The sequence below is a fragment of the Zootermopsis nevadensis genome, unplaced genomic scaffold (genome assembly GCF_977971745.1).
Source record: "Zootermopsis nevadensis isolate Lab colony 2312 unplaced genomic scaffold, Znev_1.0 Znev_ptg000024l, whole genome shotgun sequence".
Lineage (NCBI taxonomy): Eukaryota > Metazoa > Arthropoda > Insecta > Blattodea > Termopsidae > Zootermopsis > Zootermopsis nevadensis.
This window is the reverse complement of record NW_028259156.1, coordinates 9,471,102-9,486,346: the sequence shown is the minus strand read 5'-3', so window position 1 is coordinate 9,486,346 and position 15,245 is coordinate 9,471,102. Positions and strand designations below refer to the sequence as shown.

The following is a 15,245-nucleotide window of genomic DNA, read 5'->3' as shown; positions in this document are numbered from 1 at the left end:
GCATCTGATGGCCATCATATTGTCCAAACTGTCGATATGGAAGTATCCCCGATTGGCTTGTGGCCTGACAACTACTTTTAAATTAATTTAAATGTAGTAATCACTGTAAATAATGTTAACACGCCGATAACTGACAAATCAGTTTAGAGAAGCAAAGTACAATTGGTTTTATTATGAACACATCTACAGTTTTTATTTAACTTGATTCGTATTTTATAAATTCGATATACATTTTGCAGTCCAAAATACGATCGTACCACATGCAGGCCTGTAAACTATTCATATGTTCTTCGTTGTTCTTTGTCTTATTCATGATATACAAATGTAATCATGACTACGAAATAGAAACTTTAAAGATCTCAAACCCCACGACATCCTCGTCTTCACAGGGCAGGGCGGCTTGTAAGGCAGATCGAATATGCAAATTATGCCGTCTTTCGTCGACTAACATTAACCTATCAGTTGAATGGTTCATATAGAATGGTAACATTTTGATTACTGTAAGGTAGAGTTTCTTTTTAATATTATCCTTTTTAAGACCTTTGTTCTACAGATGAATAACTTTTGCCCATTCCGTGCACAAGATTAGGCGTTGAAGCAAACCGAACGTTTTGAGAGCAGGGTAGTATAATGGTAAAAACCTGGAAAAAAACCCACTCTCATTACGCACAGTTCATTCGTCCATTCCTTGAAGCATGCAAATAAGCCATAAGTCTTACATATTCAACAGCGTGGTTTCTACTTGCGCAACGTATGTAGTAGGGTCTGGATTCGATTCTCTGCGTGAAGAACGACTATCCTGACATTCGTAATTTTTACTCGGTCTAGGATTGTACTTTTCTCTAGCCACGACCCCTTACCTTGTTAATTAACAATTCCACCGTTGCTCTAAACTCATCTGTTCCCGCCCGCCCAATGTGTTGTGCCTTAGCCCTGGCCAAGTAGAAGATTTTCGTACTCTCTGCCCTAAGTTTGGGACTTCATCTCCGAAACGGCACTTGGCTTGTGTCGGAGTGAAGACGGTAGTTTGGTTTATGCCTGCTGCCAACCTCGCAGGCACATCGTAAAAAAAGAGAAAGGAAACTGGGGTGACGAAAGGAGGAAGATAAGAGGAAAGGAAACACAAAGATAGGAAGGAAATTAAAGTTTCCTTAATATTAAAATAACCTAATGTTATAACTTGCGAAGATTTCAGAAGTTTTACCTAAGATCCAAATACTGTCTTCCATAACATTTAAACTATGTCTCCTGGCAAGGTAGTTAGGCGAAAGCTCGTCTAACAAGCATTAAAAATTCCTGACCGAAGACTGAAGTTTGTGTACTTCCAGAGTCCCAGCAGCGTCATATAATGACTGAAGAACAAAGAATTTGGATATTAAATTCTATAAATTAAAAATGTTGGCACATTAATAAGATATTAACGGTGTTCAAGTCAAAATCTTCGATTTTGGGCTGATCGCTTGACAGGATCATACCGAGTTTAAAGTCGGTCAGTTAACGTTTTCAACTCGGTCGCTTTTTATTAATTAGACGTACAGACGGATGCAGGCAGATCCCCAAGAGAATCCGGAATGTGGTCTATTGTGTCACCTTAGCTGGTTTATCTTGTGTAATGGTGAAGCCGAGTATCGTATTCTGACATTTGGTTATAAATTTAACTGTTAGTTGTCTAGAAGGGTGTTGGGACAAACCTTCCGTCAAGCGATTACTGAAGGCTCCTTCCTCGGGGGTAAAGTGGCCGGGACATAAAGCTAATAGCTCACTTTCTTCCAGTTCCAGGGTTAGGAACGCATGGAGCTGTACCTCCAAACCGCCCCCCCCCCGTTCGTAAGGTTTCCTGGCGTAGTATTTTACTTAATTAGCATGAGGTTAAACCTGTGTCTTCTTGATAGGGTATTTCTGTCGCAGTAATATTATGTTACATTATAATATGCTGTGTAGCGAGGGGAAGCTCCGAGGATCGTCAGGTAGAGTTAATTATGCGTTACATTACCGTGAGGTGCACGGAGAAATTACGTGTTTGTATATGGAATGGGTAGAAATCCTGGAGAATGCCGAGTCAGCCCGCGATAGCTGTAATCTTATTAGAGTCATGTTCCTTCCTTAACACGTGGAAGCCGAAGAGAGACAACGAGGTTTTAATTTTCTGATTTATGTACTCGTGTATTCAAGTCTAGAAAGATAAGCAATTTGATGGTCTCCACAGCAAAGAGGCAATATTACTTTCATTGCATTTTATAACACACCCCCTCCCTCAAAGAAAACACAAAAGTCGCTATTACAAACATCAGCTGATTAAATCTGTTTATGGAAACATTAGCTGTTTACTCCGATAATCGCACGGAACCCAAAATGATGAGCTATTGATTATAGTAGCAGGTAGCACATAGCAGTTGCCACTGACGTTAAAGAGTTAAAGAGGATGAAAAATCATCCGGAAAGTTTCTTACATCATTTCAGTTGCCGTCACATTTTCATTCTAGGAAATGTTTCTCTCTGTACTTTTGATATATCTTCAGTTTCACGGGCCCATTTCGAGATTCGCTCGCCGTCCCGCCTCCTACAAAACACCCAATAACTCAGCACTGCCCATTAAATTTTCAAGGTCTTGTTTTCGTCTTTATGGTCCGAAAAAATAAAAACCCATGGCCTGCCTCGTCTACAAGCTGAAATGACATCCTATATGTTTTACCCAGATTTCGTTTCTTGCAGTCTACCAGCTAAACAAAATAAGCTCTCTGCAATACATTATTTTCAGTAATATGAAAGAACAACAAGAACCGTAACACAAGCATTCCGTCGCCTGAGATGAAAACTGTTTCCTGTGGGTGCATATTCCCAAAATTCGCCCTACTCTTCACATCACATATTCATCGTTCCATGCAATGCGGTCTTGATATTTCCTTTGTTTGTCCTTCCATTGAAGTACCCGGCAAAAGCCACGATGAAAGCTGGAGTGAGGCCCTGTAATATCTAAAAGACGCACATATTGACAGGCAGAAAAATTAACTACACGGGATTTGAGGTTCTGAGAGTATACCATCGTTTTGTGGAATCGTATTGTCTCCATGTTCAGGGCTTAAATAGGAGTGTTAGGAAGTGGATGGTTTGAATAGGGTTGGGGGAAGGATCAGGCCATGGAGATTGGTCAGTTGGAGGCAATGGATGAGGAGGGGTGACTGAGCAGTGTCAGGGCGCAAAAGAAAAACCCTGGATCGCGAGACAGGAAGAGGAAACCATGTTCTTTAACGCAACGCAAAAGAAGTTAGGACCAAAAGAAAGTATTGTTTTTGGAGAGAATTTTCTGCGAACAAGGGGCTTCCATGACGTCGTTGTTCTGGGTTTTAACGTCGAGGATACTCGTGGGTAGATACCAACGTAACGGAGATAAAATACTGTCTTTGATGAGAGACCGTCGGATTTCAAGGCATACACAGGACAGCGCAACAGAAATATACATTGGACAGACATACATTCTTACTGCTGAATTGAAATCCGTGATCCCTGTATTTGAGCGGATCAAAATCGTGTATGATTCACAAGAAGATCGTTGAAAATTAATTTATCTTGAAATGTTCTTTGCTTCTTTCGCTAAACGCTGGATTATTTTCTTCGCTGACTCAAGATAAGGGCTCTACGTTCTTATTAGTACGAGCTTTTATTTGTAAAATTAAATCACATAATGCATTAATCTCGTAATTAGTTAGATTTATTTTAAGAGGTTCGGATATGTTTAAAATTTATTTTGACTGACATGTTTATAATTGGTTTATCCGGTCAGAGATGTGGAACTAAACTCCAGAATAAGCAAGTTGTTTTATGTCTGAATCCTAGGTAACTGGATGATTGCGCTGTTACAAATGTAATGTCATCAATAAGAAATTTCGCTTTGAGATGGATGGGGTACCATATTGAATCATATATCAGACACTGTGACCACAAAAATCCAAGTGTTTCTGCAGTATCAACCAGTGAAATAATTCTTTTAACTATGAAAGTGTTTCACGAAGGTCTGCATTTATATTCCTCTGAAAATTCATCCTTACGAATCTTATTACGTTGTAGGCATAAGGAAATGATTCTTAGTTTGCAACCAACTGTATTAGATCAGTAAGTCGTGAATGCGGACGGGCGAAATATGCTGAACGAGACGAGAGGGATAGGATAGAATATTTGAATTGGAAAATAAGTTTCTTTTTCTTATTCCCTTAAGAATATCCCGTTTCGGGAGGAGAGAGAAAAACTGTTGAGTCGATCAAAATTCGGGTTCGCAGATGAAGACATCAGGGGTCTTCGATACTTTGTTTTAGTGCACGATGCTATCTTTTATTCATTGCTCCAGTAGGCCGTTGGTTTCAGGGGGTGAGGGCGGGGTGAGAGTGAGAAGAGAAGTCTAAGTGATGCCCTGCCTGGAGGCTGGAGTCAGGAACCACTGCGTTCTGGATCAACGCATAAAAGCGCCTCAGGGAGATTTAGTAAGGTGAAATAGAGCCCCTTAGAATCATCCCGGTTGTGTCTGAGCTCTCATTCAAATTTGAGATGTTCTTCAAACTCTCCACCCCTACGCCCTTTTGTAACAAGGGGACCATTATAACTGAATACTGGTATGGAAACGTCCATCCTACAAAACTTCGTGGTAATTTGAAACACGTGCGTTACTGGCAAGGCCTCACTAAAAATACAGAACATTTAATGGAGAAGCAGCGTACCGTTTTTGAAAATGTTCTGTGATGCACGGAGGAGGCAATGAATGCTAACACACGATATGTGGACCAAACTTAACCTTTATAGCAGAATTCTATTAGGAAGGTCGATAATATTTTAGCTGTTGAAAAATGTATATAATTCATGTAACCAGGAAGTTCCTTAGCTTGTTAAAATGTGTCCTGCTCTCCACTGTGCCTCGTCCAGAGCCAGATGAATGTAGTACACAAGTTTTCGTCCTATTTGTTTAAAATCTTTATTAATATTATCCTCCCATGTACTCTTATGTGTCTGAGGTAGTCTGTCCTGAAATTTGTTGCATGTTTTTCTTATTTTCCCTGTGCGGAAGTGTGGGATATTCTTTAATTAAATACATATAATAATAATAATTTCTATGTTACGACACTTTGGGTCTCATGTTTCTGATACCTCTAGATGAATGGCTATAAACGTATTTGAATTATATTAGACTTTCATTTTAAATAATCATCTCTGAATAATGACATTAAAATGCTTACTGTATAACGTAATTAATCTTAATTTCCAATTAGTTAAACATGGAATGAATATCACAGACTTAAAATCTTTGGAAATTTCAGTGTAATAAAATCAGATTATAAATTTTAATGTTTTAAAATATTAATCTCTCAGTAATTGTAATGAATGTAATGAAATTAAAACATATGCTGGTTTATAATAGATTAAGAAACCAGCCAAGAAAGCAGAAACAAATAAAAATTAAGTTATTTTGGATAAAAAGAAAGTCACAGTAAGCAATTTGGAAAGAAAATTCACATATTCGGTGTACAGTACTGAAATAGAGCTTATCAATATACACCTTTATTCTGCAAACTATATCTGCCTAGAGTCTGAAAGGAAACTTATTTATCACTGTTATAAACGAACTGTTTCTGTAACAAGTCTCGCCTCAACATGGACCCAGTTAATATTATATTTATAGGGGGAAAATTGCAGGAAAATCCGACTATAGTAGAGGGCAGCTCATTTGCCCTGTCAAGACCATTCGCGTTCTTCCCCTCCGTTCTTGTACTAGCTTCTCCATTTCAGTGTCTACAGCATCCGGAGTTATAAGTGAACGAATTAACGGGTCCGCGTGAGCTTGGGCTTGCTACGTCACGTGCTGGGGGGGGGGGGGGGGGGGGGGGAAAGCAGCGATCTTTAATTCGCAGCGATTCGATTTCTCTCGAACCAAAACAGTATTGTGCAAAATGCAAATTCATAGAAGCCTATTGTCTTCCAAGAATCTTTATAGCTGGCTTCACTTACCGTTCGTGAACTCTTCTATTGCTGTCGGGATACCGTTCGACTCCAAGTTCCGAACTCTCCTACCTGCAAATAATAAAAAAAAATGTAAATACTTATTTCTTATTACAAAGTCTGACATTGGCTTAACACGTGCCCGTTTTCCTCGACTTCAACTATAACTTCATTATAACTACGTGAGAACACATATTATAGTGCTGCGAAATCGTTTAAAAGAAGAAATTTTAACTAACTCCCTGGTAACAGTACCCGCAGGTTCAACACCGATAGCACCAAAGCCTGCCACCGGCCAGGATCCTGAGCCAACTCCATTCATTTGCCATCCCCACAGTCCACCTTCTTAAGATCTATCTTGACGTTATCCTCCAATCTCCTTCTTGGTATGCTCAGTGGTCGTTTTACAGATGGATTCCCTACCCAAATTCTGTATGCACCCCTTGCCTCTCCCATTTGTGCTACATGCCTAGCCAAACGGAGCCTCCTAGATTTCACTATCCTCACTATGCTAGGTGACCCGTACAATTTACGTTAATAATAACAATAATAATAATAAGCAATACCAACTGACAGGAATGTGATTAAGAAGAAAGCGGAGAATATTTTGAAATACAAATACCTTTTCATTGAAATACAGCGAATGTGGAAAGTAAAAGCAAAAGTATTTCCAATAATTATATGAGAAACTGGAACTGTCTCCAAGTCACTCAGAAAATATTTGGCCTACATTCCGGCCGAACACAACTTCAGGGAACTTCAGAAAACTGCCATTTTGGGATCTTCATACATCATTCGAAAGACGCTGTCGTAAAATATGTAGTCATCTCTAATAATAAAACTATATAGTACAGGTAGCATGTATTAAAAACAAAATGTATTTCGGAAATAGCTGCTGCACTGTGTACCTTAGGGACAAGGTCTGTGTCGGGTACATGGAAGTAAATACCCTATAAAGTGGTGAATAGATGGGATAATAATAATAATAATACTGAACTCAAATTGCTTGTACAAGTTAATAGTACTCTGAATGGGTGATGGGAGAGCGTACAAGTGGAACGTCAATGGATGAAATTGTCTCGCGTGGCAGGAGTTAAAATAATTCTTAATGTTCATAGTTGCATTAGAAGTGGTCTTCTTCTATGGCTCTCCGGTCCGTATTCGCTCCATGGCCTCCTCTCCTCTTCCATTCGGTCCTCTGTTAGGTCCGTCTGTCCGAGGCTATGATTGAGGTTTCGGAACATCTTCATTTTTACGGTGCAAGGTTGTTATCCTTGCGACCAACCCCCAACCTGGAAGACCATGGTACCTATCTTAGTCTGACCTTTTCCCCTCGACCAATGTGGCTAGGGAGGTCCTACCAGTAGCTATGCTACCGCCAGCATAGCTCTTGGGGTCGCTGAGGTACTCAAGCACCACCACCACGACAAGGTGCAGGTACCATTACGTGGGCATTAGAAGTGTTATATGATATATTCTTCAATCACAAGTATCTGTATCCATGGACAGGAGTCTGCCTCGAGAAGCTGATAATTACTCGGCTGATCAAGACATTTTCTGTATTTTATGGAAGACAAAGCTTCATATTCCTGATGATGAAGGAAGTAAGGGCCCCTGAAACGTCCTCAGTTATTTGTTAGACCACGGTACCATTCGAAAAAGTGACTAACGAATAACAGTTTCTTCGAAAGTGTAAAATAATGCAAAAGCACAAAGAGAACTTATGATCAATGCAACAGCGCTTTGCATTTCTAATCAATAATATTTTCGTGGTATTCAGTCATACAATAGTAAGAGAAACAATGTAAATATTGTGTGTTTCAACGGCATTAAAATTGCGGCTTGAAAATTATGGAGGTTTGAGGTAAGATTTATTAAATACAAATTAATGAAGAAAGATGGCTAATTTGTGGGATGTCGTGTCATGTTCAGAATTTGCATTGTAAGTACCAGATATTATCAGACTTTGCTCAAGTGAGCGAATCTGTAGACCTAATTTACTTCAGACTGGAGACGAATTCAAAGCGCACGGCGTAGTTATAAAACAGGCCTAACACAAATAGAAGTTGATCCCAGCTCCCTGATTGTCTGTGATACTGAATAAGCAGTGCAGTACAAGCAAACAGCCCATGGGTGTTGCCAGAGGGTTGGTTAGTTTGGCTGTAGTTCAAACGATGTGCTGTGTCGATAAACCGACCAGAGAAAGAACCAATGTTTCCTCATGAACCTACATCTTGTCATCGGATAGGGATTCAAGGATCTGGCACGTCTAGTGAACCTAAGACTCAGCCCCAACAAGTGACAACGTGTTCGGAATCGATATTCATGAGAAGGGACGAAACGAGCTGCTCTGTAGAGGTACGAGAGAAAAACGTACAGATTCATGCTGTTTTTGCATTGGAATGAGACGCTGCCAGTGGCCTGGTAGGGTCTACCTCAAGATCTTAGTCGGTTCGCCGGTAACAGAGAATTTGGAACGTGATTCTTAGCGGGGAATTCGAAGAACATAATTTTCATTGACTATAAATTTTATGATTGGTTTTGTACTTAATTCTTATTATATCTGAAATCATAGTAGAGGCGACTATAGCCTACCATCTTCATGGCTGTAATTTATGCTGACGTCATTGTACTTCCATATTGTTTGTATATATTTTTGGTTTATTTAAGGACGTTTTAACAAGCGTTTGCTGACGCACGTCGACAAGCGTTTTGTCAAAGTCTTGCAAACTTCAATTATTTTATAAATCTGAACAAAAGTGCTTTTGAAAAATTCATTTATTACGTATGACACGAGGTCTTCGTAAGTTCTTATTTAAAGTTTACATACGCGTTGTAATTAAACAGGAACTGAGAAAGGAATGGAGCACTTGGTTCAGTGTTCTCATTCGCCACCCGGTCGTCTGTCTTCGACATTCCACAAGCCAGTAGGATTCACAGTTGATAGACTGCTACAGAATTTGCCTGCAGTGACGGGAAACGCATTAGGAACATCTTACAGGCTAATTTAACTAGAAGGTGAAATTGCCACTGGAGACGACACTGCTTTCGACGTGCCTCTATGAACCATACAACTTCATCGCCGACTGCCAATGCACTGGGATCGTACTGGATAATCAGAGATCGAGGACAGATACGGGCTTCTGAAGTTTATCCTTCATAATATGTACTTATACATTATGGGAAATGGTTTCAGGGGTGGAAGTGTGGTCTCCTGAAAGCGGTTCATATTTATTGGCATAACAACTAACTAAACAGAAAATCGCCGAGAAAACTTCACTGAAGACGTAAGAGAGAAGCACAGGAGACGAAATTTCCTTTCGAACCTCGATTCTATATCAATTCATCATATCAAATATTACAAATGTTTAAGCATCTAAGTTCTTTGGCATATATTGTCGAAACATTTATGTGAGTTGTAAGGGAAAATGTACATTTTCGGATTCTATGAATAGAGTTTTACTATTTTTTTCGAGTACAATAATGTGGCTTTAGGCGTCTGTATTTGTCTTGAGTCTGTGGCTTCTTGAATTGCCGTATTTATGTCTATAACTTTTATTTAATTTTATGTAAGTATTTTGAGCCCTGGACGAAACCATATAATGAACTGAACACCGAAGTATGCAGTGTTCGTCCATAGAGGGATTCTCCAGTCTGTAAATTATAACATTAAATTTCAAAAGAAGTTTTATTCTTGTAATTTCATTTCATTCTACTGATGTGCGAAATATTAATTAGGAGTGTGACCGCGAAAAATAAGTATATGAACCCCTGAGAGTCAGGGTTTGGTAGTAATTTCAGCACTGCTTCAATACCAGTTACAGCAATGACAGTGATTTTTATGGGAAACTGTAGTTCTATATTTCGTAGAAAAACTTACAGATTACAGAAAGGAGCTCAAATAACACGTTTCGTATGTTTATAAAACTCTTCTTTGCATTTGATGGCATGCTGTAATTTTGTATTTAATTTGACTGCATTCCGTTTTAATAAATTGTTCTTTACGCAAAGTAAATTTGTTATTAAACTTCATAAAAGATGTCTGAAAGGGTGTTCAGCTAGAAATTATGTAGGCCTATCCAATTTGGAATTCCTTTCAACAAGACTTTAATAAAGACGTTCAGAATAACATTCACTTTAAGTCGCTTCATATCGATTATATTACATTCCATACTATCAGACGGAAATACAGGGTAAAGTAACAACGCACTCTTACGGCCTGTACGAACCTGTGCCGCCATTACGTAAAACGTTAACATTTAAATAATTTAAAAATATACAATACCGTAATTGTTACAGCCTAATGGCATAAATGTGTCTCGAATGCGATAATTTATATGTTGTACAAATGTCCACACATTTCCCGGGCTTCGTACGTCTTCTAATGATAGTCACAAACTTTGCTGCAAATCAAGTCAGAACACGGCAAACGTGAGTGGTTAAATAGTTAATACGCATAATGGACTAGCGCTGTAGGATATATGGCCAGCGTTTGGGAATGTTGGTTCATCATATGCAACTGAGGGAAGTCCTGGCCTACTCCGAGCTCAGAATTCTGTCTGTATGAACGAGGAATGTAAACCTGTTTTATAAAATAATACGTTTACACAGTACACACTTAAGTAATTTTGTTTGTCAATAAAATGAAATTTAAGAAGTTTAACAATATACCTGTAATAAAATTTTAATACAGTCTCTGTATGTGCTCGGTTAGGCGTAGATTATGGCTGTATTAATTTTCTAGTAAACATTACTCATTCAGTGAATTTGAATTCATGTATGTATCTGTGTGTATATAATCATTAGGTTATCTCCAGACGCTGTGTTAAAATGCAGAGAGTATGGAGCTGGGGTTGTGAAATTTAAACACCCTGGAGCCACGTACACTGTTCCTCACAAACTCGCGAGCAGTCGGGTAATATTAATGTATTGGATGCTCCTTGTAAATTATTAAAAATGTTTCTGACTGATATCACATACAGGTTCAGAAATTACTGAATATCTTGTTTGTCATATTTTTATTTGTTGTTATTACCAATTATTCACTGAAATTAAGGGTTGATATCAGAAGTACTCACGGCGGTGAAAATGGAGATTTTGGTCTTCTGGGGTGTAATGCCGCGTGGACTTTCAAGTAGATACCAATGTTTCAGAGGAACAGACTCCCTCAATTTTCGGTGTGAAGCGAGGTTGGAAATAGTATGTTCCAACGAAACGATGGTAGCTACCTAACTAAACCGTACATCACTCACAGCCCATGAAAACACAATCCATATTTTGATCTCAGTGAGGGATTAAAATATAATTAATTAAATACGACTTTGTTCCAGAGATTATATTAGGCTGTTTGTAGCAAGGTTCTTAAAAAATGTGTCACATAAATGTACCTTAAATCTTGACCCAGGAAAATGGGAAAGAAAAACAAAAATTAAAATTCTAATATTTATTCATCTGTTTCGTAGAAATAAAGGAATCGGACGTACCATCCCCGAAATCATAATGACATTTTTAACAGCACTAAAATCTTTTCCTTCACTCAGTTTAAATTGTAGGCTTGTAAATAAATCTGACTTCTTGATTATATATTCTAGATGCTTATAAATATATTCACACAAGGGGTAAGGCTAAGTATAGGATAAAATATTAAAATATATTGCTTAATTTTTCTTTTCTACGGTTTGTTTTTGGGGATTTTCAACAGATAATATGCTATTTGTATACCTGCACATGTCGAAAATTGGTAACCAGAAATTTCAATCACAGACTTAATCTGTTACATTTGTGTTGCCTATAAATAACTAAGCTGTGAATTATTGCTGAGATTCTCCATGATACTCATCAGAGATTCTGATGAGTGAAATAATAGTTATGTTTATTTTGATATTTTACAAACAGAATCACTGCTTGCTCCCTAGCATACATCTGTATTTTGTTATCGAGTATGGTCTAATCCCTATCAGTGGAATTAACATGGTCCCGTTGAAATTCATGTCTGATATAGCACATTGCATCAAACAGCTTATGAATACAATGGCCAACAATAAAGAGGTTTATCGGTATATTTTTACGTAACAAATCTCTAAATTGAAACATGCCATATTGATGAATTTTGCCACACGTTTGAATTAATCCCAGATAATCAGCAGGGGAATGGAATCTACAACTCTTTGAAACGTTGTGGGTGGACTTGGAAGAGAATTTTGATGGGAAAGCTGAAACATGATGATGATCGTGTCTAGACTTGTACATACGTAATCCGCGTCTAATCGTCGAAACAGATTTGTTACAATTGCAGATGCAAGTATGACCATCACACAAAGTACCTCTTGTGTAATAAATCAAACATTCAGTAGCCTGATAAATAGAACATCAAAGACAACCTACACTGATAATTAGTAGAAATACATCTACTATGAAATGCTATTCTGAATTAAAAACCGATTAAAATTAAAGTAATACCTTGTGTAAAATACAAGTATTTAAGAACTGTACGTTTCAGTTTGAAAAACTGTTATCTTTTATTTCACATAATCTCTAATAATTAATTAGAACCAATTATTTGTTGTATTTATACCGCAATAAATCACGATATTATGACATTGCTTCCATAATTAATATCTTGCGCTTTTGCACTGAATTTACAACAAAATATCAAACAGTTTCAATGCAATTCACAATTTACTATTTACCAAAGGTTCATTTTAATAGTATCATTATATTTCAGGTAATCCTTACGAGATTTTCATACAAATGCTTTGCAAACATATTTGTTTCATTACTGGTAAAATTACTTCTTTATTTCTGTTTCACGCTACGTCTGTTGATGTCAAAGAGGTTAAAATTAACCGATCATTACTGATCTCATAGAAATGTATTGATTTTACTACAGAATCAGAGGGAAATTTCTTATATTTTATGAGTAGATCTTTGGCAGAATTTCTTTTCTTCGGAGCTGTTAAAAGATACATAATAAAGAATTAGGCTATAAAAGCAACGAAGTATTAGAGAAAGGTGGGAGTAAATGATATTAATACAATGATATGAGGAAGTAGGAAAACTATCCGGAAATTTGGAGAGAATACCAAATACTAAACCTTCTCTACGAATGTAAGCTGATGAGAAGATGATGTTTGCGACGCAGGCAAATACATAGAATAAACATTTTAAATCATTGAACAACAAGCCAGGGATTTATCCCGGGATATTGGTTATCAGGAACAGATATATATATATATATATATATGCGTGCCATTAGATTTTATATTTTGTACACTTAGTTTACAATGATCTACAATATAATGGTGCCAACTGATTAGAATAATTCGTGCATGTTATTGCAAAGAAACATCGTCTGTTTCACGTTAATGACTGTTTGTTAACTAACATTTTCAGTTTATTTTCTTCCCCTGTTGACAGTTCTAAGAATCGACTTTATACTCGTTGCTATGTTAGAAATGGAAATGGTGTTACAATCGTTTCAATATGCTTCATTAATCTCATATACACTTTCTGTATATTACAGTATTTTATTCGTTCAGCGATGCTTTTCCATTAACGAGTTCATAACTAATTCCATTGCTTTCATTCGGAGCTGGACGCTCGTACTCCAGGTTGGGCGTCCGATGAGAACAATGCAGTAGACGTATCTGTACAAATAGATCGAGCTGTTCACAGTGGGATGATTACATTATGGAATTATAACAGAAACAGGAAGAAAATGGTGAACAGATTGCGAGTTAGTTAAGTCCTCCTCGTAGTGACTGCGGATAAATTTTATCTTTTCATAAAAGAAGAACCCCAGAGATATAATACGCAGCTAGTTTTCAGTTTTTCACCCCGGAGACTCGAGTTCATTTCCCGGTGTCTTAAAGTCAGATCTGTGGTGGACATAGTGATATCGGAGCGTTGGTTTATTAAGATATATTATTTTCCCCCCGGTAATTGTTATTTCATGGTTGATCCATTTTCATCTATTCCCGCGCAGGGGTGTTCGAATCAATGACCAAGCAGCACATTATAATTTCCGCTGTCCTAAGTCAAGAGTTTAATCGTTAACTCAGCGTTTGGCTGTTGACAGAGTAAAGTTACTTTAGTTGAGAAACAAATACTTAAGACGTCTCTTTTCTGGGATGCTGCACAGTGTAGTCTGGTAGATACTGACCAGCGTTTCAGAGGATCTTATTGCCTGAATAATTAGATTGTTGAGGCCTTACGCTCTTCTGAAACATCGTTCAGTATCTGCCAGACTAAATGATCAACGTCTAAGAGTGCAGACATCTTCATATTCCTCACAGTGAAAACTTCAAATCTCACCAAGTATTTGTTTGTGATTCAAATGTTGTGTGTGTTGTTTTTTTCTTGTTGGCACAGTCACTAAAATGACATGGGTAAGAGAGTGGGGTTCGACTCACAATATTTCATTTTAACCACTACGTCATCACCTGTGGCTTCCATCCAACCACCTGTCCTGTGGGTAGTTATTTTTCTGGCGATGAGATTTCTATGTACTAAGCTAATGATAATATTCTGTCATTTTCTGAGATCGAGAATGTGTATGAGTCTCGAAAATGTAAAATCAATATTTTGTCGCTCACACGTCTGTAATATGTTTCTAAGGGCAGATTTAATGCTGAAGTTTTCAGTTGTGGCAATGTGAGGATGAAAAGAGTGTGGCACTCGCCTGTATAGCCGTGCACCAGCGTGTGGCGAGTAGATCTTATTACGTATTGCGAACCCCTCTAGTTTCGAGTCAGCAGCCAGCCAGCCAACCATAAAACATAACCCGCTTGCTAGCTCTCAGGCTAGTGGCAACAAGAAAGATGCAAAGAAGAGGGCTCCCACAGCGTGATGAGAATGAGAAAGAGGAAACAAAAGGAGTTCGTAGGAAGATGAAGTACGAAGCGGCGTGAGAAACAAGAATCTGGGAGATTTTGTGGATTCTCTCGGGCATAAAATGTTTGGGACTCAGCACACAAAAAAGTCAGTGGTCAGAAGAGGTATAAAACAAGAGAGGAATATAAAGCCCTTTTCACTGATACTGTGTGATACCTTTTTTCGTAACAAACAACTATCTCGACTGAAAGTGAAGATTTTTATGCTTATCTCAGAGCTTTTGTTTGTACTGGATTGTGAAGATTGCTAGTACATCGCAAGAAGATGTGTACATATTCTAATGGACCATAGAAGCAGAGAATATAAATGAACAGTTTTCCCAGCAAGTTATGTAATTCATCCTTCTTTGCACGCTGGTAAAAGGAAAATAT

At 37.9% G+C, this 15,245-nt stretch overlaps 1 protein-coding gene across 2 annotated transcripts in view; it reads right to left on the bottom strand.

Annotated features, from left to right (window-relative positions):
• LOC110838483 (neurotrimin-like) overlaps positions 1–15,245 on the bottom strand; it is a 124,185-nt gene that overhangs the window by 72,479 nt on the left and 36,461 nt on the right. For both annotated transcript variants that reach the window (XM_022081694.2, XM_087355358.1), the window contains exon 2: positions 5,992–6,054. In XM_022081694.2, coding sequence (XP_021937386.1) covers positions 5,992–6,054 — 63 coding nt within the window. The remainder of the gene's footprint in view (positions 1–5,991; positions 6,055–15,245) is intronic.